The following is a 25,668-nucleotide window of genomic DNA, read 5'->3' on the forward strand; positions in this document are numbered from 1 at the left end:
TTCCCGAAGCAGAAAACATTTAGCCGGTTTAAATTTAAGCTTAGCGGAACGCATCCTGAGGAACACCGCTCTCAGCCGCTGGAGGTGCTCCTCGAAAGTCCGACTAAAGACGATAATATCGTCAAGATAAATCAAACAGGTATCCCATTGGAGCCCCGACAAAACCAATTCCATGAGTCTCTGGAACGTGGCGGGAGCGGAATGTAAGCCCATGGGCAAACGGTTGAATTCAAATAGGCCCCCAGGTGTTCGGAAAGCAGTTTTAGGTTTAGACTCGTTATCGAGTGGCAATTGCCAAAATCCAGAAAGCAGATCGAGTGTGGAAAAAAACTGCGCTCCCGCCAAGGCATCCAGCGACTCATCCATCCTGGGGAGCGGATACGCATCCGCCATCGAGATTTTGTTTAAGCGGCGGAAATCGACACAAAACCGCAAGGACCCGTCCTGTTTCTTTACTAGGACAATAGGAGCACCCCACGGACTAGAAGAGGGCGAAATGATATCTGCCGCCAACATATCATTAACCGCCGATTGCACATGTTCCTTCTCGGCCGGGCTGAGCCGGAAGGGATTCTGACGAATAGGGGCCGCGTCCCCTGTAGCTATGTGGTGGCGCAACAGGTCAGTGCAGCCGATATCGTACTTATGTTTGCTGAACACGTCAGCAAACTCGATGAGCAAACCCCTCAATGCTCCCAATTGCACCCCGGACAAGTTATCTGAACCCGCACACAGCGAGTCCAACCACTCAGTCCCCTCATCACTCAGAGGATGCGACTCGACAGTGAAATCTGCTTGAGCCACGAGCCGTTCCTCAACGGGTAGCGGCGCGGCGTGAGCCAGCACCATTCCCTGCGCAATTACGGCCGGCCGCGACCCCGTATTCAGGACCATTACGAACGGCTCACTGTCCCCTCTCACCATGGTTTGAGCAACCGCTAAGTCGAGGCCCTTACTGGCTCTGTTTGACGGCCCCAACAGCACCCCCTGTGCCTCCGCACCCACCTCGAGTGGCTTCCTGAACCGAAGGGGTACTAACATTTGCGATCCCGGGGGCACCCGTACAGTGTGAATCGCCAGCGCCTGCACCGTCGCACAAACCGTGCGCACTTTGGTAGGGCTCGACAAGAAGGCAACCCGCCGACCTGACGGAAGCTCTATGCAGGCCTGATCTATAAGAATTTTGATGGGCATTTTTGACAAAAAGTCCGTACCTAGCAAACAGGGAACGGCCAGCGATGATGATACAAAAATAGGGCCCGCTAATTTAATGTCACCAATGCAAATAGTCGCCCGAATCTGGCCGATGATCCCCAGGGATCCCCCATTTGCCGCATAAAATGGCACGTCTACCGGCAGAAGGGGTCTACTTTGGACGGGAAGAATGTTATAAATAAGGTCCGAGATGATGGTGGCCGACGCACCCGTGTCAACAAGCACCCGGACCTCAACCCCGTCAATGAACCCCGTTACCACGGACGACCCGGCCGACGCAGCCACGATCCTGTGAGCCAATTCGGACCACTCGACTGCTTGCGGGCCGCGTACGGACCCCCCTCGCCGAATTGAACCCCCGGCACCCAGCCGCGAACCCCCCACCGCGAAGCGGCGACCCGAATGTGCCGTGTTTGTGGACCAAACGTGTGAGGTGCCGCGACTTGCCGGGTTTTGTTGGGATGACTTGTGGCCCTGGTCGTCGTCCCGACGTGGTCCAGCGGCGCGCGGACGCGGGGCCCGGCACCCGGCTGCAACGTGACCCCGAAGGCCGCAGTTGTAGCAGACGACGGACGTCGTAGGTTTCGGTTGCTCCAGCTTGCGGGGCGAACGTGCGGGCGAACGACCTCCCGTTCTCCACTCCCCCGGACACGATGCAGCGAAGCCCCGCTCCTGCACCGCAGCTGGCTGAGGTTCGGCGATCGTGGCGGCCAGTGCCGCATTCCCCGGCCATTTGCAGACGACCCCCGGCCTGCGTTTGAGGACCTCGTACGCGTGAATGCTCGTGGCGATCGCCAGGGAGCAGATCTCCATCTCGTCTGCCACGTTGATGGGGACCCCCAACTCGTGGGCCAACACCAGCAGCTGCTCTGTCACCATGGCGTCCTTCCCCTCCTTATCCATGCGGGGAAAAGCCGCGTCCGCCAAGGCGAGTAGTGCCGTGCGGTAGGCTAGCGTCGTTTCCCCATCCACCTTCCGCCGATCGTAGAACTGGTGGCGACACGTGGAGGGCGGCCCGAACACCTTCGCCATCAGGTGTAGTGCGGCCTGGAGCGTAGAGCGGGACGACCTTGCAGCAGATGTGAAGGCTGCAAGCGCGTCGTCGTCAAGCATCGCTGGCAACGCACGAAGGGCAGTGGTGTCGGACCACCCCGACATCTCCTGATGAGCGAGGAACCTTCGTTTGAAGGCTCCCCAGTCGCCCCCATCCGCCTTGAACGCCGACAGCGCGGGCAATCTTTGCTGGAGGACCCGATCGTCGTCGACGTCGGAGAGATTTTCCCGCGCTCCGCTGGAGTTGTGTAATATGTCGGCTCGGTTGTCAGGCGCAAAATGGAGGGCTCCGGCGCGCGCTGATGACGTGGACTGCGCTGCGCGGAGGTGTCCGGCCACGTGGCGTCCGTCTTTCCCGCCAATCAATGGCGGCCCCTCAAAAACGGCGGGAACTTCCAGACTTTCGGCGCGAAGCGCCGTTTGGCGGGATCCCGCCAGCCTCGCTCCTTCCTCCAACCCCGCAGCCGTTTTCCCGCCCGCTGGAACGGAAATCTCGGCCAAGACCGCAACGGCGGCGAGCAGCAACTCCGCCAACCGGGAGTGCGCGTCCTGGAGGCTGGTGTCGGAGGCAAGCGGAGCGTCGGCCATCACCGCGAAGTGCTGCATCGGCGGCAACTCCTCGTCCTCTACTACCGAGGTCGGTGTCCCCGGTACGCCGTCGTCATCCCGACCTCGCTCGTGGGTACGGGTAGTCTTCCTTGTGTCCATACTTCTTGAAGACAGGTTCACTTCTGACGCCAGTTGTAGTGTAGTAACTCGGCGGGAGACGACTTCACGGGTAACACACTCTTTATTTTATCAAACTTGGTTACAGGTGACTAACACCTACTGAGCTACTCGGATGACCAACATCCACTTAGCTACTCGGCGACTAACGCCACTGAGCTACTCGGATGACCAACATCCACTTAGCTACTCGGCGACTAACGCCACTGAGCTACTCGGCTTCACTAGGTCTTCAGCTCCGTCTTCGGGTCTTCAACTGGGTAACTCTCCCCGAGTGCTCTCGCGCGTCCCCCTTTATACCCCACCTGCCGACGTCGCTGCGAGCACCCACTCACTCGACCAATCGCCGGGCGCCACGCCGCGCCGCACCGTCATCTGTCACTCCCGGCGCGCGCGTCCACACCACGCCCACAACGCGTGCCCAACCCCGCACCCCGCGCCGCCCCGTGATCTATCACTGTCACAGTCGGCGCACGTCAATACCACCACTACACAGGCAGTGAAAACCGGCCCATGTTTTGTAATTGCAGGTAACAGGTGCAGGGCGTTAATCAGAATAGTGAATGCACTCACTGTAGCGGTGCGTCCCTTAGGGACATGAGCTTTTGCGGGTTTTTGGTCAATAGCCGATCCTGGCTCTAGTACCCGAACCACTGTGGTTTAGTTGATGGTGGGACCCTGTTTCACGCGACGCACCCAAAGACTGCGTGCGGAGTATAACAAGGATTACAAATGTGTTGTAACCCTCCACCACCCGACACGGCCAATCAGTAAAAAAGTGTCACGTTGACAAAAGACAAATAGTTCACTACTTTAGCCCACCGGTGTGTTGAAGAGTGAATCCACAACATTTACAATTTTTGAGTACGACGTTTCGCTGGTAATTACATCCAGCATCATCGTGCAATTTGCAAGGCCTGTTCCCTGTGCCGACTGACGTGCAGATTAGTTTCAGTGTTAGGTGACGCTCATGGCCCGCCCGATTCACCGCGTTTTCTTCTGTTGCGATTGCCGTTGACAGCATCCTGGGGATGCATCTCTTTGGATGCAAGTTCAGCCTGAAGACCGACACGGGAGACACAATCCCCGATCGGAAGAACTTCGACTCACTCCTCTGGGCGATCGTCACCGTGTTCCAGGTGGGAGTTTCATACTTTTTACAAAATGTCACAATTAAATTTGGCATTGTGTCGTCATCCTTTTTATTTTTGTACGGAACCTAAAAAACAACCGACAAAAGCGTTATAGCTGTGCGTTGCGTCTGGCAATCCACGCGGTGGCATCGGGAGTTGCTTGATGTCTAGCGGTCCCGTACGTCGTGTGTAAGCGCGGTGTAAATGTGCAGTCGCCGGCTAAGTGACGGACAGATTGCACTTCAACCACGGGATTTTGGTTGTGCGTTGTGTCGCGTCTTCGTTGAAGTGGCCCCGTTCGGGCCGTCGCAGGCCGTCTAAGTTCTCGCACCACCGATTGCCGGCGTCCCTTGTGGCCATCAGAAATGTCTCCGTGTGAATTGTTACTGAAACTAAAGTTTGTTATTTTACCAGGTAAAGCCCACTGAGCTGTATAGCTCTTTTTCAGAAGCGACCTGGCCACAAATGATAGCTCAACGAAGTGGCTTATCACGTGTAAAATGTATAGCAGCCAAATACTCTAAATGCATATTTCCAAATGTGGAGGGAAAAACCGGAGGACCCGGAAAAACATCCACGCGACCACGGCGAGAGAGACAGACACGCAAACTCCAAGATATACAACTGGCATCAGGGTCGGGATGATTCCATTGTCATTTGTGACTGAAGATGACACTGCTGATGGCGGCGGTCTCTTGTCCTGTGTGGGCGACTGTGGTTGCGAGGGCCGACGAGGCAGTCATGTCTCCCACAGTGGCTGCGCTTGTAGTTTGACATTTGAGGAAAGTGTTCTGCTTCTTTAGAATGGTTGCTTTCAAAGTTGGCATTACGAAGTCTCTGAATGCAACTGTTATGCAATGCGCTGACCGAGCAAAGGGGATATATGCATTGAGAGGGTTTGGAAGAGGGCAAGAAACAGATGGTTGTGAAAGATGGATTTTTCCTTTGTATTTTTGAAGGAGGTGGGGCCACAGGCAGCGAAATACAGAGTAGTCTGAGGCCTGGATGTGAACAGGAGGAGGTTTGGCCAATTCCATGAATGAGTGTTTGGCACAAGGCAAGTCGGACATGCCGATGTTGCTTCCAGCTTTCACAACAAATGAGGTCGAATCAATGTAAAATGTAGCATGGATCTAACATTATAACACGTGTGGGGAGGGGAGGGGGTCCTAATAAACAGCAGATCGTTTGCCAAATTTTGTATCGACTTTTATAAGTGTGACATACAAATTTGGAATCTTCAAATATGACTTTCCCTTTGGGCTTAAGCAAGAACTCATTTATTTGTTGGCAGAAAATGCTTCTCTGTCAGTTGTGTATTTTTCCCATGTGGAAATAAATAACAAAATTAGTGGAAAATAGTAAAAAAGAATGTGTGTGTGTGTGAAAATTATAAAACATTAATTCAATGACAATTTGTCTTAATATTCAAGCATGTGTTGGGGATGGTATGTTGAACTTCTTTTGCAACGTACGTAGCCAACCGTGCTAATTGGAAGTGCGGGGATGTGAGGGAGTGATGAAAGTGTCACAATGCTGTGGGTGTGGGAGTCGTATGCACAATACGGACCACCGTTGTGACTTCCCACAAAATTATACTCCTTTTTTATCAATCCTGGCAGGATGATGGCTGCCTTGGTCGTGCTGTGACAATGTATTGATCAGTGCCAATTGTATGTACGTATGTTGAACTTCTTTTGCACCGCACCTGGCCATACCTGCTAATCGGAGGTGCCAATTATTTTCAAGCTCACAATAGATCCACCGATGTCATTTCATGCACGACTCATTAACCGGTTGCCTATGTGACACATTTGGCCCACGGATTCTCTGGGGGTGCCCCAGGAGACTATGGTCCGCCAACAGATATGGCTCTTTGAGACTAGGTACAGTAAGGTGTATGCAAGATTAACAAGAGATAAGAGACGCAGAGAATAGATAATGTATGCATTCGTAGTCACATGCAGTCGTTTTTACTTCACAACGCCAGTACATGCCAATTATGTCACGTGGTGCAAAAATATATATCATTTAAAAAAAACGCTGTTGTAAGAGAAATCGCTTCATATAAAATCGAAAGAAAATGCCAGCCCAAATTTGCAATGCAAGGTTAAGTCCATGTCTGTCCCAAAGTGTGAAAATGCCGTGGCACCTGAATGGGTCTCGTCAGTCGTAAGTGATGTGAACCCATTCACTCTCCCTTCTGTCTCCTTGTAACTTTACCGGCAGTCATCAACAGAAGTGCCATGGTTTGCCGCATTTCTTTAAAAAAACAAGTTTTTTCAACCAAATGGCGTCGAGCATTTGAATCACCGAGCGGAGGCGGTGAGTCCTATCTATATCTCAAATCAGACTTCGACCGCGTTTCAAAATCAGGATATTCCAAACAGGAGTTATGCAACTGTGACTACCACAGTACCAGCCGTGCGGCCGGTTGCAAGAAATACGCTCACGACATCGGCACAATTTGCAAGAATTCTCCACATTACCTCCGAGCGTTTTTCACGATTCCGTTCATGGGCGTCTTGGCGCAGCGTTTAATATTCACCTTTTAATTTGAACGTAATATTACTTCGAAAGGCTACTGGGGTAGAGGTGAATAGGGAAAAGGTTAAGGAATCAGCATTGAGCCTCGCGGAGAAGGAGGGGTGGGGGGAGATATGGGCAGCGGTGGAAGGGAGGGTTGAGATTTGTAAAGGTCACTCAGCTTTGAAATCACGGTGAGTGCACATTACAATTAAATAGAATTTCTGCTCTCTAAATATGCCTCTGCTTTTATAAAAACGGTCCTAATATCATCAATTTTTTTTGTTACTGCGAAAATGATGCGCATCATTGATATATCTAAAACAAATAATAATACTCATAGTAATATTTTGTATGGCCCTTTGACAATTGACTTCTGGACGACGGGCCGTGGGGCCCATCTTCTGAACCAGTGCTGGGAATTCCACGTGTCTGCGAGCAGTATATCCATAAGACAACAACTTTCAGAATCCCCACACAGAACAGACACCTTTGTGCAACAATGAAAATGTAATTTAAAACACGCTAATGCAATTCAGCCACTGGCAAATGTTCGGCAATCACAACGGCTGAATAAATGTGTTTTTTCTTCTTCTTGGTTCTTTCGGTAAAGTCACGTAGAAGGGAAATAATAAAATAATAAAAATAAAACATAATAAAATACAATTTTGCAAGCGAAATATAATAAAATACAATTGTATAATGTTTTATTTTTATTATTTTATTATTTCCCTTCTACGTGACTTTACCGAAAGAACCAAGAAGATGAATCCCTGCAGTCACGAAAGCTTTAAATCGAAATTTAAATGTGTTTTGTTTATAGTATAGCCTAGTAATATTCTTCGTATGGCTGAGGAAACAGGTCTAGTTTGATGTTGAGGTTAGTATTCTCTTCAACGGCTTTATGTGAGGCAGAGTGAGTGGTTGCGATGCCACGGGGAATGGATCTCTCAGAGCAGGAGTTCAGTACGTGAGCGATTGTCTGTTTGTATAGCCTGGTTATATAGTAACAAGAGTAATAGCTAAGCATTGGCTGGGCGGCTTTCGTTGAGATCCTAGACTCAGATCCAGGTTTCAGCCGTCTGTAATTGAACCAGGTTCTAAAGTGTAGCGAGTTGAGGATCTCAACCCAAAGTCCTTCATTCTGAAATATTCCTAAAAATTATCATTTGTGTCATTGTAGTGAATATAAGTAACAAAATAAATGAAATAAAACAAAATGTTTACACATTATGTATCTGTATGCACAGACAAAATAAAGGTATTTGCTACACCAAACATCAGCTGCACGGCCTTCTGGGAGAGCATAATTTCAGCAGCATTGATCAAACAACCCAAGTTAATCCTGGACCTGTGTCTTCATCAGCAGTCATGCTCGCTTGATTAATAAAATAGGCATTTTCACTTCATCGAGGTAAAGTGCACATCTGAGAAAATGTAAAACATTGGTTTGGTTGAATGCAGCGAGCATCTCGCTGTACCAGGGTGCTTTTGGAAAGTGCAGCACCCCATCGTGCATGGATAAGAGAGGTGAGTTGTCTGGCTCTCCGAAGCAGTTGTGTGATATCGGCTTCCTCGGGCTATTCTCTGATGAGCTGCTCTGCACAAGTTCTGAATAGACGCTTCATGTCATCACATCGATGCCAATAATCACAATTGGAATACAGTTGTCAAAAAAGACTGCGATTTCCCATGTGTCTCTAAGTGGCAGTGATTTCATCGCAATGGTTTTGCCAGGCTAGGTGCACCTTGAGACCACGTGAATTTGCAAAGGCTTGCTGGCAGGAGGTGGTGGGAGAGCCCCATGTGTTACGAGCAAATAAACACAACTTTTCTTCAATCAACTACACAAACAGACACGTGTATACAGAAACTTTTCATATAAGTTGTGCGAGATTCACAACTTGATGAAATGGCTGAAACACATTGCCATGGCACTTTACCCAGTTGCCGGCGATTGAGACATCAACACATTAATTTTCCCGTGAAGATTTGTCAATAAATACCCCCTTTATCCTGGTTTCTCAAGCTACTAGTTTATGTTGTTTAACCAGGGGAGGACTCGACGTTGACAACTCAGAATACCAAGATAAATCGTATTTTCAAGACTAAACCTGGTCTAGGCACACTGATTAGGGCAATTATTGGTCGTAAACACCTATTAAGGTTAGCACTGAAGATAAATGGTGGTGGGACCAACATCACGTCACAATATTTGTGAACCACTCTGCCACATCGGCTGCTTATTTTAGGCTGAGTTGATCTACAGGGCTCATAACCTAGCTTTAGTTACCCTTAGTCACTGATATTATAGATGGCCAGCAACTGTACCATCCCAGTACTGATGTTAAAGACTACACCCCAGTTACTAGATACGCATATAGGCTGAGACAACCTAGAGGAAGGGTCATGCCAGGCAGTCGGCAATTGCCATGAATATTATAAGTGGATAGGAAATGAAACCAAGTAATTTGGGATTATAGCAGAATATTCTGACGAACACAAAAAGGCATTGCTTCCCGATATAGCCACGTAGACTACTGAGACAATTGCTAATAGCAGGGACCTATGAGGTCAGGGACAGCATACCAAGCGGTGATCTGGCTAGGCATGGCACCTAGCTGCCATTGTCACCGCCTTTTCATGATACTTAAAATACCACACAAGCTAGTAACATTTTGGGCTGAGGTGATCTAGAGCAGGCTCAGGACTGGTGCAGACATCGCTCGCCACTGATGTCAGCCGTGGCCGGCAAAGCACACACAACACAGGCACAATTGTAAATCAAGGTTAATTAGGCATGAGGTTGAATTTACTCTGTTTTACGTCGCTGCCAAAAAACGCAGCAAAAGTCGGAATTCTCCACTGTCTCCTGCACTCTCCCCACCGCTCCCACTGCAATACGAAAGACAATGACCCAACAATATTTACCCAAAAGTCCACGAAGACCGTTCTCGCAAGTTTGAGCAAATGTAAGCAGACGTATTTTTTTGGCCACAAAACAAATAAATGCCGGTGAAATTGGCTTCCATTCATTGGCGCAGCACTTAACATTTAGTTCATCACTGCCCCTGAAAGGTTATGGAAAGCAATTTCTCTCCTACTTAATGGGAATTGCAAAGATCATTTCAATCCCCTCTCCACCTCGTCATGAATAATGCATTCTCCACGTGTCTAAACAGGTTTCAAATCTAATCTTGCATAAAATTAGTTGCTCAGCGCAGCTGCTATTGGGGCACTAACCCCTGTCCGAGCGTTTTCCTAACGGCCCGATCTGCCTCCCTTCGCCCACGCTCGCCTGCCCCCCCCCCACCCATAGCCACTTCTCTTGATGCCAAGCCAATTCTCACTTCGCGTCAGGGCTCGGCACGCAATAAAAATAAAGCTGAGCTCCTTAATAAAGTGGCTTAATAGAGATGTGACGTGATCTGTGGTCCTCTGTGTGCTCGGCGAATTTGCTCCCGCAAGTCTAGTTTGTTTTTTCTATCAATTATATTGCAATTGCACTCACGCCACCATGTCACGGGCCAGACCAAGAGAAAGTTATTTCGAAATTCTGGCAACGGGGGCGAGTGTGTCAAACCTCTTTGGGTCAAGAGAGTGGCCGACAGGATGATGATGTCACTTCAGTGGGTCTCATAGCAACACCAGTTAGGGGCCGTCCATAAATGACGTCACGCACCTAGGGGTGGAGGGGGGGGTCAGACATTTGTGACGATGTGTGACGAGGGGGGAGGGTTGAGAAATGTGACGTCACATCAAAATGCGCAACTTTAAATAAATATGTAATGCGGGCGTAAGCGACCTTCCGGATGTGACGTCACGGGGGGTGGAGTCATGTGACGTGGGGGGAAGGTTCGGGGCCTTAAGCGGGTAAACCGGAAGGGGAAGGCAGTCGGGGTGTGAGCGGAAAAGAGTGAGGCCACGCGGGCGAGAGTGGAGAGGGGGGGCGCCGACGGCCATCGGGAGCCAACCCCGAAGATAAGAGGAAGCTGCGGAGTGGTGTGCAGCTGCAGAGGAGACAGCCAGGAGGGCTGCGTGTTAGAGGCAGCGGTGTGGCTGCCAGGAGGAGCTGCGGAGAGAGAGAGAGAGAGAGCAAGAAGCTGTCAGTGCTGCGGAGGGAGAAGAGCAGCAGCGAGTACAGCCAAGGGGGGCTGTGTGAGAGAAACAGCAGCGGAGCTGCTGTTGTGGATCGGGCCGACATTGGAGTCAGCACCGCGGAGAAGCTACAGAGTAAAGACAGCCGTGTGGGTGTACAGCACGAACCGAATAATAAAGGACACTGAGCCAGACATCGTGGTCCAGTCGTTTATTACACTGGTGTCGGAAGTGCAACGGCATGTCGAAACAAGTGAGGAAGAAAGTTAATCCGGCGCCTGCATCGGCTTCTTCGTCCGACGACGACGAACTCCCTCCAACCACGGATCCTGTTGGGGTGGTGGAGGAGAGCCCGGCTGAGGCGACCACGGGAACGGGAGTGGAGGATGTTGGCGCGGTGGCGGGTCCGTCGACATCATCAGACGCGGATCAACGATGGCAAGCGATGGCGGTACAACTGGAGGCACTTAAGGACGTCCTGGCGCATCTATGCCATCTCGTCGCGCCAGGGACGATGGATGATGCAAGTGGTGCTCCGCGGGCCGCCACGTTGCCTGTCCTGCCGCCGCCATTGCCCACGCGGCAAGAGGCCGCCATTTTGCGCGCTCCGTGGCGCCAAACCGCCATCTTGGCCACGCCGCGGGCCGACGCCATTTTGAATTTGCCATCACAACCACCACCATTGGAAGACGGCGGGAAGAGGAGTCGGAGTCGCCACCTTACAACGGTTAAAGAATTTTCCGTCGGTGGGGACTGGAGCGCGTTCGCCTGCCGCTTCTTGGCGGCGGTACGCACAGCAAGATGGACCGATGCGGAGGCTTTGGAGGTGTTGCCGACTCTCCTGGACGACGAATCTGTCCGATTCTTCCGTTCCATAACGACCGATAAGAAGGCAACTTTATGTGGTGTTTTTCAAGAAATGGCCGATGCTTATGAGCCACCAGATGATGCGCATCGGCGATTCGCTCAACGACAACGAGCACCAGAGGAGTCGCCCGTGGCGTTCAGGGGTGCGGTGCTGGAGCTGGCCATGGCAGCTTATCCTGAGACGCCACAGGACCTGCTCGAGCCTCTCATATTAGGGAAAATGTTGGAGCTGTCTCGGGATCTAGGGATCCCCATGCCTGTGTGTGGGCATGAGAAGCTAACTTCCCGGACGGCTGCTAAGTGTCTCGATGCGCAATTCAACCTCCGTCGCTGGAAACAAGTGACGGCGTGGACGGGGGGGCCCGTCAAAGAAGGGGATGCGCTGGGGTGGAACCCTGCGCAGGCCGTCTATGTTCCGGATGACCGGGGCCCTCAACAACTGACGGCCGCCTCCGCTCCATGGACGGGACGCGGCGGGCCGAGACCGCGCGCGGTGCTACCAGAACGGGGCCGTCAGGAGGCGAGGCCTGCGCTTCGGCGTAACGAGGCCGAATGTTTCCGCTGCGGGCGTAGGGGCCACTACGCCAGAGACTGCTGGGCCCGCTTCCCGGCTCCGCCGCAGCAGGAGGCCTCGGCACCGGTCAAGTCGGCTAAAGATCCTCCGAAACAGGCATGTCGGCACGCACCAGACACTCGGCAAGGCTTTCCACCTCACCCACCACCTGTGTTGCGCGATCCTATTGTTGTTGTTAAAGAAAGGCCATCGACGGGGCCTTGTCATTCAGTTACGCAGTGGCGCAAATTGGCACGGAGAGTTGTCGCGGCCGCTACGGGTTCGTCCACTGTACCGGGGTCCATACAAGGTGTGGACGTGCGCATTTTGGTCGACTCGGGGGCGTCTGCGACTATTATATCGGATGTCATTTTCCATCTGTTGGGCATTCCGTCGGGGGCTGTGCGTCCGGTTTATGGGTCGTGCGTCGCTGCGAACGGGGGTAGCATGGGTATCGTGGGTCAGGTGGATGCTAAGATATCTATTGGGGATGTGTCGGCCTCGGGTGTTGTGTTGATATCGAGATCTTTGGCGGTTCCTTGTTTGTTAGGCACCGATTTTTTGGCTAAGATGCCCATTTTGATCAAAATCAATGAGAATTGTATTGAACTGCCGGGGGGCCGTCAAATCTCGTTTCTGCCGTCGCCCTGGGGGCGACCTGCTTCGGCCGTACAAGTGCAGGCGCTGTCCGTCGCATCTGTGGACATCCCACCTGGTACACAGATGCTTATACCCTTGCGGTATCGGAAGCCCCTGCCTGATCGGCTAGGAGCAGTAGGGGTCTTGTTGTCACCGTCCGCCACGATAACAACCGGGTTGGCGTTAGTGGGGGCACAGACCATCGTCCGGCCGGATCAATTACCGTTTTTACAGGTGCTTAATGCGGGGGGAGAAAACGTCCGTGTCCCGGCCGGTACGGTTGTGGCACATGCCACTACGGCGTTTGCGACCCATGATTGTCCACATAGCCGGGGAGTTGTTGCTGGGGTTTCCGAGCCAAGGAGTTCGGATGATCGTTGGGTTGCTCATTTATGTGACGAAAATTCTTCCCTGTCCATGGAGCAACGTGGTGCGCTGCGTAAATTGTTGTTGACATATTCCGATGTGTTCAGCTCCGATGATTTGGATTTGGGCCGCACTTCCTTGCTTTACCATCACATTGAGACGGGCGATGCTGCCCCTATTCGATTAAATTCGCATCGGATGAGTCCTGCGGAGCGAGAACACGTACGGGGGGCAGTGGAAGACATGTTGGCTGCGGACATTATATCGCCATCTAACAGCCCATGGGGCGCTCCAGTCGTCTTGGTTAAGAAGAAGGATGGCAAATTGCGATTTTGTGTTGATTTCCGCAAATTGAATAAGATATCGGTGGCAGATGCGTACCCCCTGCCGCGTATGGATGACTCCCTCGACGCATTGTCGGGGGCTAAGTTCTTTTCCACACTGGACCTCTCTTCGGGATTTTGGCAGCTTCCCCTTGACGAGTCCTCACGGGAGAAAACCGCATTCCGTACGCCGCAGGGGTTATTTCAATTCAACTGTCTCCCGATGGGATTGAATGCGGCCCCTGCTACATTTCAAAGATTGATGGAGCTCGTTTTGACGGGGTTGCAGTGGGAGACATGTCTTATATATTTGGACGATATCATTGTCTTCAGCCGCACATTCGATGAACATTTGACGCGGCTGGAGACAGTGTTCACGAGGATGCGTTCTGCCAAATTGAAATTCAAACCAAAGAAATGTCACCTACTGCAACGGTCCGTCCGCTATTTGGGGCACATTGTGAGCGCTGAGGGAGTGTCCACGGATCCGGAAAAGACGGCGTGCGTCCGGGATTGGCCGACTCCGGCCACCGTGGGGGATGTTCGGCGGTTTTTGGGATTTGCCTCGTATTACCGAAGATTCGTGCCGGGTTTTGCGACGATTGCGAGGCCTTTGCATCTCCTTACGGGTAAAGGACGGAAGTTTGTTTGGGGACAGCCGGAGGAGGCGGCCTTTCGGAGTCTGCGTGATCTATTGGCCACGGCCCCAACATTGGATTATCCCGATTTCGATCACCCATTCATTCTTGATACGGACGCGAGTGACACAGGTATTGGGGCGGTGTTATCACAGTCTAAAGGGGGTGTAGAGCGTGTCGTGGCGTATGGTAGCCGAGTCTTGTCTCCTGCGGAAACCCGCTACTGTGTCACTCGCAGAGAACTATTGGCGGTTGTTTTTTTCCTACGGCAATTTCGACCATACCTCTACGGTCGTTCTTTTATTGTGCGTACGGATCATGCGGCCTTGCAATATGCCCTTAAAATTGACCAGCCATCCGGACAGTTGGCACGTTGGTTGGACACGCTACAGGAATTTTCCTTCCAAATTCAACATCGGAAGGGAGTGCGCCATGCGAACGCTGACGCACTTTCCAGATTACCGCGGCGCGCCCCTTGTAAATGTGAGTCGGGGACGCATAGGTGTTCGCCGATTCCAAACCCCCCTCAGCCGCTCACGTTGGCCGTCGAGAAGTCGGACACTCCGATGGAACCGGGACCGGCTGACGGGGTTTTGAATCTGCCGCGGTCTGTCTGGATCCGGGAACAGATGATGGATGAGTCATTGGTGTCCTTGCGGAAGCGGTCTGCTAAGGACAATGGGAGTCCGAGTACGGCTGTGGGGCCGCAAACCGCTCTCCGAGATGGTCTGCTTATGTGGCGGGAGGGGTTCCAGGAACGTTGGCGCCTGGTGGTACCAACGTCCTTGCGGTTCGAGTTGATTAGAACCCTCCATTGTGACACTCTCTTACATTTAGGGGTGCAGAAGACCTTGTTGACGTTGCAACGTCATTATTTTTGGCACGGCATGGCGACAGATGTCGTAGGGCACGTGCGCGCGTGCCCTGCGTGTGCACAACGTAAGCCGCCGAAACATCCTTACGTGCCGCCTCTCCAGTCGATTCAGGTGTCTCGAGTCAATGAATTGGTGGCACTGGACATATTGGGACCTTTTCCACCATCGGCGAGGGGTAATAAATATTTGCTGGTAGGGGTTGAGTACCTCTCCCGTTGGCCGATGGCCTGGCCGTTGCCCGATCAGTCGGCCGCGGCCATTACCGACGCCTTTTTGTTTGGGTATATTATGGATAAGGGGGCGCCTGAGAGACTCCTCACGGACCAGGGCAGGAATTTCTCTTCTAAATTATTGGCGGAAGTGTGCGCGGGCCTTGGGACTAAGAAAGTATGGACATCCCCATACCATCCGCAGACGGATGGTATGGTTGAACGGCTGAACAGGACATTGTCTGCCATGCTTTGCCATACCGTGAGTGAACAACAATCAGATTGGGATCTGCACATCCCCGGGGTGCTTTCGGCGTACAGGATGACGCCTCATGCGGCTACAGGATATTCGCCGTTTTACCTTATGTATGGTCGGGAAAACGTGCCGCCGGTGGATGTGCAATTGGGAACTGGGGTGAAGGGACCTCGTAAACCACTTCCTGAATACATTCAGGACACGGTTCGCCGAGTCACGGAGGCGCGGGAGAATGCCCGCGTGGCTACGGCCAAAGCCCAGGCCCGGAACGAGCGATATGCGCGGCGGTCTGAGGGGGAGTGCCCTTGGAAGGTTGGGGACCTAGCCTGGCTTCATTGTCCACAGGTACGTCCGGGGACCTCGCCGAAATTGCACAAACCCTGGCATGGTCCCGTACGCCTCATTGCGGTTCCCAACCCACAGTCAGCACGCGTCCAGATTGGGTCTCGTCGCTGGGTTGTGCATACGTCGCGCTTGAAACCATATGTTGCTCCCTTACATGATGCGTCATCCCCCAATGTTGCCTTGCCGGGGTCTGTTGCTGCTGACTCTCCCCTGCCTGCGTCCATTGATCTTGCTCGAGCGCCTGTCGTACCTGTTCCAGACAGGCCGGCCGTGACATTGCGGGGGACGAGGGGCCCTGCTCGGAGGACGCCTGCCAGGTCTGCGGGACCTTCGAGCCCTGCAGCCCTTCCGACCCAGCTGCGGGCACGGTCACAGGACAAGCCCAAGACTAACTCTTTAGAGACACGGGACGGCGGTGGACTTCCAGCTGCGACAGGGGGATTACCCCCTGTCATTCCTCGACTTTCATCGCGTTCCCGTTCTGCGAGTGGGCCGCCGACCGTCCGGGACGGGCCGGCGACCCGCACACGTTCCAAATCGCTTACGTTTCGTTGATTGTTGCTGTCTTGTTATTTTTTTCTTACAGTTGTATTTATTGCATGCTTTTTGTACGTTCGTTGATGTTAATTGTGTTGTTGTTGTTGTTCTTGCTGTTACATTGTATGCTTAGTGTCCTTTAGGGGGGGAAGCTCGGTTCGCCGCATTACGATTTGCTATTGGTCAGCCGAGGTCGGCTGGGATTTTTCTACGGGGGAGGGTGGTGTAATGCGGGCGTAAGCGACCTTCCGGATGTGACGTCACGGGGGGTGGAGTCATGTGACGTGGGGGGAAGGTTCGGGGCCTTAAGCGGGTAAACCGGAAGGGGAAGGCAGTCGGGGTGTGAGCGGAAAAGAGTGAGGCCACGCGGGCGAGAGTGGAGAGGGGGGGCGCCGACGGCCATCGGGAGCCAACCCCGAAGATAAGAGGAAGCTGCGGAGTGGTGTGCAGCTGCAGAGGAGACAGCCAGGAGGGCTGCGTGTTAGAGGCAGCGGTGTGGCTGCCAGGAGGAGCTGCGGAGAGAGAGAGAGAGAGAGCAAGAAGCTGTCAGTGCTGCGGAGGGAGAAGAGCAGCAGCGAGTACAGCCAAGGGGGGCTGTGTGAGAGAAACAGCAGCGGAGCTGCTGTTGTGGATCGGGCCGACATTGGAGTCAGCACCGCGGAGAAGCTACAGAGTAAAGACAGCCGTGTGGGTGTACAGCACGAACCGAATAATAAAGGACACTGAGCCAGACATCGTGGTCCAGTCGTTTATTACAAATATACACAACGCGTTCTACTTAATTAAATTTACTTTTTAATAAATGTTTTCTCCTACAACATCAGAGTGCAGCGCCACATTAAATACACACTACAATGACAATAGTTTAAAGCGATTTGAAGCATGTTTTATTTGGGGGGGGCAGAGCTTTGTGACGTCATATTTGAGGGGGGGGTCTGACTTTTTGTGACGCCGTGTGACGACGGGGGGGGGGGGGGTCAAAATTCGTCCAAAATCCCGTGACGTCATTTATGGACGGATATTGATAATAATTTACAGCCATTTGTCAATAAACTATCGGGATGAAGGCCTTCCGATGCTGTGCCACTAATGGGAGTTGTTGGACCATACTTCACCGCGCTGGTGAGTGCGAGTTTGTTAAGTAGTTACTGGGGAACGGTTTAGATGTCGCTTGCCACTAATGTCAGCTGTGGCCGGGAATCAACCTCAGTTTTCTGGGGTCATTGCATGGCGCGCTAAACATTATGTCCGTCACTTCACCCCAAAAAAGTATGTGTGTTCAAGAAAGTGTTGGCGACACGGCACTCAAACCAACTCGTTTCATTCCCTAAGCTGAAACGTGCCAAATTAACTCAACAAATCCATTGTTAAACGCAAGTCGTTGGGGTTTTTTGCATAGAAAATGAGTCTGAGGCCATCAACGCACTCCTCTTAAGCACCCAGTTTAATAACGGGCAGATGAAACCTGGACTCAAGCCCAAAGATCTGAGCAGTGCCACCGCATTGCTCTAGCACGATATTAGCCCCATGGGCCAGCCAGCCACACACCGGTTAATTGATTAAGGTTCTCTGCGCAGAGCCGTCAGTGGTTTTCCCATCAAAAGTCTTGATCGCAGTTATTTTTTCATACATAGTTCACATCTATTGTTAAGGTTTTCAGAGTGCCTATTGTTTTCATTGATTAAGCATCCATTTATTCAAATAAACGTTAGGATGGATGCAAATGTCCTTCCACACGTACACCTAATAAATGAAACTGAAAACTGAACCTTTCAAGCAAGATAAATACAAATTACATGCCGCGTTAAATTTGTCAAATAAATGTACAGCATTTAGGATACAGTGAATAGATTTTGAGTTGACATGCGCTGCACAAGAGTGCACCTATTTCCAGATAGTTATGATCGGAACTCTGCTGTAAAAAAACAATGCATAAAAACCCACGCACAACGCCAGTATTACTCGTTGCAAGGCAAATGTCCTCATCGGAAAATGGTGAACGACTCACCGTATTTGAATACAATTTAGGAAACTTTTGAGTTGCATACATTGACATTAGTTTTGCCCTTTCTCCCGACAGAGATGTACGCCACCCCATCGCTCGATCAGCTGGGGGAACGTTGAGATGCTTGTAACTGTCTTCTCTCTGATAATTGGTTTTTTACCCTTCTATCTGGCAACACAACTGACACCTTTTTTACAAAGAGTCATGTTTGCATAGACCACAATACCTGCAGCCATAATGCAAACAAAAAAACATAACTCTGATAATATATGCACTGTCCTTGAAGTTGATTGGTCCACACCCGAGACAGCTTTCCTTAGAGCCTAGTCTCACATGGGTTGGACCAGATGACGCCAAAAGGCGCACAACTCAAAGACAATGCACCATCAGAGTATGAGAGCTCAGGTAAGCATTTACACCATTGAGATTCCGATGGTGTCTTCTCTCTTTTATTGTAAGCCAATCCACAGCATCCGGGGTAGCTGAGTGGGGTCTGCTCATTCCACCAAAATACGGCATGTTGAGTGGAGTAGTGCACTCGTTACACCAAAGTACACGTGGTTGTATTGGGGTAGCTGAGTGAAGCAGTCCGCTAGTTCCGCCAGAGTACAGCGTTGTGTATTTGGGCAGTCGCCAGTGATGTATGCCTGATGGTTTGCACCTCACCGCATTCGCAGTTTGGTTCAGTCCCTGATCCTCCATTTGTGGTGGAAATGTCGCCACACCTTCTTCCCTGTGGGGTTGTTGGGACACAATTGAGAGCCGCCCTCTCTCGTCAGGCCAGAGTGAAATCAGGCTTGTTCCTTGCCATTGCAATAAACACTTCATTTTTTGTAATTCGTGCCCACGGTCTTAACAGGTTTATTGCTGATTATTCAATTTGCTGTAGCAATTTTGCTTGCCCCGTGGTTAGCTGAATCGTCACAATGTGTGGCCATGATTAGATTTCTTTAGATGCATTGTGCCGCATCATAGCGCCTCTGGTGACCACAGGGGTTTTGTTACCTAATTAGACATATAGCATTGAAATGAATTAATTTGCACCCAAACTATTCAATGCACGCATTAGAAACGGAGGAAGACATCTTAATTGATGAATAGATGCATCGTTACACCCCAAATTGATAGGTATTGAGTAATGATTCGATACACTTAAACGTAGACCATCCTGGTCTCTTGAGTTCTCACCTGCCGAAACTAAATAACCTTGTTGTTTTGAAGGGTGATTCGACAAAGCAATTCGTGTTCATTCTTGCACCCGCGATACACGCGTCGACTTGTGCACGTGAGAGCTATATTTATTTATTTAGTTTCCGCAAAATCCGCATTAAATGTTTAACTCGTGCGAGCAGGGCAAAACAAAACGACACGGACGGGGTGACGAATTGGAGGACGCAACTGAAACGCCAACTAGGAGACACACACGGACGGGTCTTTCAGTCGAATCTCCGCTCGCAATCGTGACGACGCATACAATCGCTCAGGCAGCTGAATCATTACAACAACTTTAATTATTATTTTTGTCGTGACTTATTATTCAACCTCATTTGAACACTTTTTCCACGCTTGACAATAATGATTTTGTTCACATTTGCAGTGCCCCAGGGCTTGAACCCTGGACAGTTGTGGTGGTGGGCTCACTACCCGTGCCACAACGCATTACCCGCACGGGAGGTGGAACTGCGTGAAATGCAACGTTTCGCTTCAACGCGGTCACGCTTTAGCAAGCATACGGTGATATTTGTCTGATTCGTGTTGTCCTCGCCTCACCGTGCCAAACAATTAAAAGTCGCACAAGAATGTTTGTTGGAAGAAAAAAATGAAATCGTTCAGAGCTGGGCCGGTACTACGGCTCACGCGCTCGAATCAAGATCGCGAGATCGTGGTGCTAAAGTCCCACTTCTGGAATCGATCGCGCATGCAGTGTATTGTGGGATGTCAATAGCGTTTGGACGGTTTGCGTTACTTGCTCCTGCCATTGCAATGTGGAATTTCCACTCATATGTATGTACGTTGAACTTCTTTCGCATCGTACGTAGCCAACCATGCTAATCAGGTGCTAGAACTCCACCCAATATTTGTACGAGTTTTGAAATACTTTTACTGAGAGCGATTTAATTGAGCCTCAAATTCATCGTCACTTCTTCTCCTCTGCAGCTCCTAGGGTCTGGAACTCCCTTCCCCCGTCTGTCTCTGTTGTCAACTCCCCCAACTCTGTTCAACGCTAAGCTCAAGGCCTTCTCTTTTACCTCTGGCTATGACTGCCTATTGATATCAAATAAACATGCCCACTGCTCCCTACAGCATCCTGAGATGTCATTACAGTTATATGCCATGTACTGAATACAATTTGCGCATTTTTTTTCTTCAACGGCCGACTCGTCAAAGATGTGTAATGAACCCACAGATACATTTTATTATTGTAGTTACAACTTCAATCAATGCGACGCAAAAGCTTCCCTTGAGTCAGCTCGGCAATGACATGAGTGCCACGACTACCCCAAGGCTAATTAAAGCATGACGTTAACTCAGCAATAAATTAGTATCTATTAAGGTTCTTTCTCTAGGTCAACTTCGCATGAAATTGGTAGCCTGATCGGGGCTTCCTCGAGGCCGCCAGCACGAATGACATCTGTAGAGGTGCCTCTCCCACTGACGTGCAGAGGCTCCCTGCTATGTTCCCCATACGTTCATGTTGTTGAACGAGCGGCAACATCAGTGCGTCTATCTAGGCTGTGGCGGCCGCGTGCCGTAGTTCTCAGGTGTGTTTTCGGGTCGCGCGCATTATAAAAAACACGCGGCACAACCCAAGAAAGACACATCGGAGAATGCCGGCGCTCGAAGATTAACATCCATCGTTGTTGTTTTTTTTCTTTCTGAAAGACTTCAGCGCAACATTGAAGTGTCGAAGTCAGAAAGAACAAAGACAACGACCGGTGGATGTTAATCCTGAAGTCATCGTTCAAACGCAGAGCGACGCACATTTACCTACGAGCAGCGTCTCCTTAAAATAAAACGCGCCACGTTGGGTGAGGTCACCGAACAGTCAACATAGTATATAAATAAAAAGAACCCTTAACTTTTTTTTTAAGGGTGAATGTCAAATAAAATCACCGTCACAGGTGAACGACTCCACTAGAAAACCTTACGTTTTCTTGTCTCTTTATGTTGTGATCTTGTCCAAACTTTTGCAGGCATTTGTCTCCTGTTCGCATGGCTGGATGGTCAGACGTTTTTATTAATATTATTAAATTTGACGAAATTATATTCCTGCACAATCAGCTATATGCGCAGGCCTTTAGTTTCCACCCTTTAATCCTTGAAAGGCTCGCGAGGAAATCGAACGTCCACTTTTGGAAGCGCGTGCACACCGAAAAAAGTTTCGAGGCATCGGAGGCCCTTTTTTCCTCTGTGGGAATATTTGCTCTCACGAAAAAATGCAATCGATTGCCACGTTCAATGGCGGCGATACCGCCACCAAGGTGACTGCCCTTACAAGCTTCGCACCTCGATTTTGACGGGGGTGGGGGGGGGTACATCGTCTTCGTCAACACCCGCCCTTCAACCCACATGCTGCACAACATCTCTCTCTCTCTCTGCTTCTCTCCTCACGCTCATCGACTCGGTGAAATTCCCTCTCGTTGTCTCGTTTCTCACGTTCGTATGACCTTGCATAACTCACCACAACACCCTGAAGGGTGCTGTTTGTTGCTGCCCGCTTGGCCGTTTGGGCCTCTGTTTGCCAAATGTACACGGTTAAGCGTGATTAGATTAATGTTGGCATCGTGGATAATTCAAGGGCAGTGTCTCCTCGCTCGGATGAGTGCTGGGGTCTGAACTTGTCAATTAAACTCTACTCTTTTTATTTTTGTTATAAATAATTTTTCTCGTATTTCAGTAGGAACCCGGTACCACAATTAAACTCTATTCTTGATGTCAGTAATCTTAAAAAGCAATGAGGCTGCGTATGCGAGCTAACACGAATCTAAATTTCGCACTTAAAATTCAAGGCAAGTCAAAGGGAAGGAACCGTCATGGAACAGGGGCCAATTCATGTGTCACTCACGACCCGTTTTATCCGTGGCCAGGAATCAAAGTGAAGTTTTCAGATGCACAGCGGAAAGCGCAAACCACTGCACCACCACTCCCCGCAAACTGTCACGCTCATCGGCCGTGTCCGTTGACTTTTCCTCTCTTTCCCTGCTTTGCTAGACGAGGGTGGTGTGGTGGGCGTGGGTGCTGGCCACCCATCCCGTCGCGTGCCGAACCGGGCTTCATAGGTGCTCGCGGACAGCACTTGCACCAACAGTCTGTTAAGGCTATACGGGGGATACATAGAAATAGTAGGAAAGGGAGGAGATGAGACGAATGAGAAATGGCCTGTATCTAAATTCCCAAATACCTTCAAATTCACTCACTGCTGGCAATGTTCCATAATTGACGGTAGGATGTAGGGAAAGGTTTGACACGATCCACATGGCTCTTAACCTACACCTGACCCCGACACTAAGCCTCTCCACATTGACAATTCGACCCACTCGACTCGCAGTACAGGCTGTGAGGTAGAGTTGCCGCCTCTGAGATACAAAAACCTGGGACGTATCGTGGGAAGATAAATATCTCGCAGGACCAGAAGAGGGCAGAACTGCATGTAAATGCATCGTCTTGAGTGTTGTATTATTATCACTACACATCTGACAAGACATCGGGACTTTTCATATCCAGGGAAATAATTACTTATTTCCCGGGACAGCAGCTGCCTTGACAAGACGATATTTCTGGGACAATCAGGACAGGTGGCAACCCTCGTGCGTGGCCAATTGCGTTATATAACTGTGCCGGACGAAACTAACCTTTGTTATCCTTGCCTGTTAAACCATCGCTCCCAATTATACTTTTTTTTCCGTATAAAATAAAATGCATACCTTCAGCCATTAGCGTTGCCTCGTGAGAGAAAATATCGTGGGTTGCCTCCACCTCTTCCGCTGTTTTTTTCCGCCTTTTCTGCGGTTTTTATTGTGAGACCCAAAACGGTGTGAATATGCGGTCGGCTAACCAAAATGTTAACTCGCTAGGGTTTGCAAGTTTCTGCTGTGATTTCGATTTAAAGCTTTCGTGACTGCAGGGATTCATCTTCTTGGTTCTTTCCGTAAAGTCACGTAGAAGGAAAATAATAAAATAATAAAAATAAACATAATAAAATAATTCTCACGACGTTTCGGCCACAACGCAAGACCTGTTCTCCACCTGAAGACGGCTGCTTGCGTTGTGGCCGAAACGTCGTGAGAATTATTTTATTATGTTTTATTTTTATTATTTTATTATTTTCCTTCTACGTGACTTTACCGGAAGAACCAAGAAGATTTCTGCTGTGAGTCAGTGTAAATTGTTAATGTCGAGGGCGGGAGGCTTTTTTGACTCCTGCTTTTTACACCACCGCCAGGGGCGGTTTCTTCATTAGGGCGATTGGGCGACGCACCACCAATGTCATTCAACCACAGAGTCACGCTAGCCGTCACTGTGCCTCTGGATATAGTCCAATCAGCGTCATGCTACGTTCTGTGGAGTACCGCCTCTTTTTGGGCGATTTCCCTCCGGCTGAGAATCGCCCCGAGTGGCCCCATAGACTTACATTCAAAGATATTTTTTTTCGAACGGGGGGCGCTGCAATGCATTCTCTATGGCTTCCGGGAGGGCTCGCCCTAACGTGCTTACGTCATCATACGTGCTTACGTCATCATACGTAAGCACATTTCATCCAACAATATAATTTGTCGCCACCTAGTGGAATCTTTAACAAAAGAAACTTGAGTGGTTTGTTTTAATAGTGAGTATAGAAACAAACGAGATGTATTGTAAGAGTCACTTTATTTTTCATTAATATTAAAGAAGTGAAGTTGCCTTTACATGCTTAAGCTGTTAATTTATCCATTGCATGGGTGGACCTTATCCTTATCAATCATCCAGACATTTGCCCCCCCTGAGAGATTTTGCAGGTGCCGCCACTGACCACTGCTAACAAAGTTCATGAAGCATTTTTTTTTATTTTGAAGGCATTTGTTAATACCCAGCTGGGCGTAGGTGCTCTCCTCATGCCGTGTTGGTCATGGGGAGCTGTTTGACCAAACCTCACCACGCTGGTCAGGTTTGGTGAAGGCGGGGGCAGGACCGGTGGAGTTGTCGCTCGTCACTGACCGTTGGCCGTGGCTGGGAATCGACCTCATGTCGCTGAATTAACGGCGCACTCCGCAAAATCACTGTGCCACAATTCTCGCCCACAGTTTGTGTTTCGCGTGATTGCATATTGTCATTATTTTAATAGTGCGACACAATTTTGTTTGCCGGGGTTGACATTGTGTATTTTATAGGGTGCACCGTTAATGAAAATGTTGTGTCTTGTATTTCAAATGCATGTTAACGATTGTTGCCATTATGATAGATAGTAGTGTAGTGGCGCGTGCATTGCGTTGACATCCTGGTGACCTGTGTTCAGTATCTGTCCACGATGCTTATTCACCAGTTGCGATTGGTTTCTCATTCTTGCCTATTCTCTAGGTAGGCGAGGCCTTAAACGAGTACCTGATATGATCAACAACATCAGCCCTGCATTTTCCAGTCCGAAGTGCCATTTCCAGTGCAAATTTCTTTTTCGCTGACGTTAATAGGCACACCCCAGCAGAAATTGTCCCCCCAGTCTGTAGAACCAACGGTGGATTACTCAGTATCTCCCTCGTGCAAATGGCTACAGAGAGAATGGCAAATTGTGTACTCTGCAGCGGAGGATTGCAATGCAGCGCGATGCCACTTTTAATGCGATGTGACGTATCCAGCGGGATATTTCCCGCGGCAGAGTGTGCGAGTAAGCCGCAGAAGATCAGAACAGAACTGAATTGCACTTGCAGTGCCTTTATGTATCACAGATGTGTCCAGTTGCAGATGTATACATAATATATTAATGTTCGTCCGCGTACATTTGCCACAGAGGCAATTGTCATGCCGGTGTGCTCTACACATTTCAGAATATCGCCATGCCTTCAAACTTCAAGGATTTAAAGTAAGAGTAATCATACATCATAATTTTCAGGCCACTATCAATCGACTTTTGGATGAAGGCCTCCCCACGCCTTGATCAAAGGCGGTCCATAAATAAGAGATAGGGTGCCGCATCATTTGTGCTGTTGTATGGCTATACTTCACCGCTATGGGCAGTGCGGGGGTTGGTGAAGTAGTGGAACGCAAGGGCCGGTTAAGATATCACTCGCTACTGATGTCAGCCGTAGCTGGGAATTGAGCGTTGCGAGGTT

General features: G+C 50.2%; 1 protein-coding gene across 2 annotated transcripts in view; it reads left to right on the top strand.

Moving 5' to 3' along the window:
• LOC144934781 (voltage-dependent T-type calcium channel subunit alpha-1H-like) overlaps window positions 1-25,668 on the top strand; it is a 296,378-nt gene that overhangs the window by 200,693 nt on the left and 70,017 nt on the right. For both annotated transcript variants that reach the window (XM_078860925.1, XM_078860935.1), the window contains exon 12: window positions 4,016-4,133. In XM_078860925.1, coding sequence (XP_078717051.1) covers window positions 4,016-4,133 — 118 coding nt within the window. The remainder of the gene's footprint in view (window positions 1-4,015; window positions 4,134-25,668) is intronic.

Source organism: Lampetra fluviatilis, chromosome 1 (assembly GCF_964198595.1).
Source record: "Lampetra fluviatilis chromosome 1, kcLamFluv1.1, whole genome shotgun sequence".
NCBI classification, from domain to species: Eukaryota; Metazoa; Chordata; class Hyperoartia; order Petromyzontiformes; family Petromyzontidae; genus Lampetra; species Lampetra fluviatilis.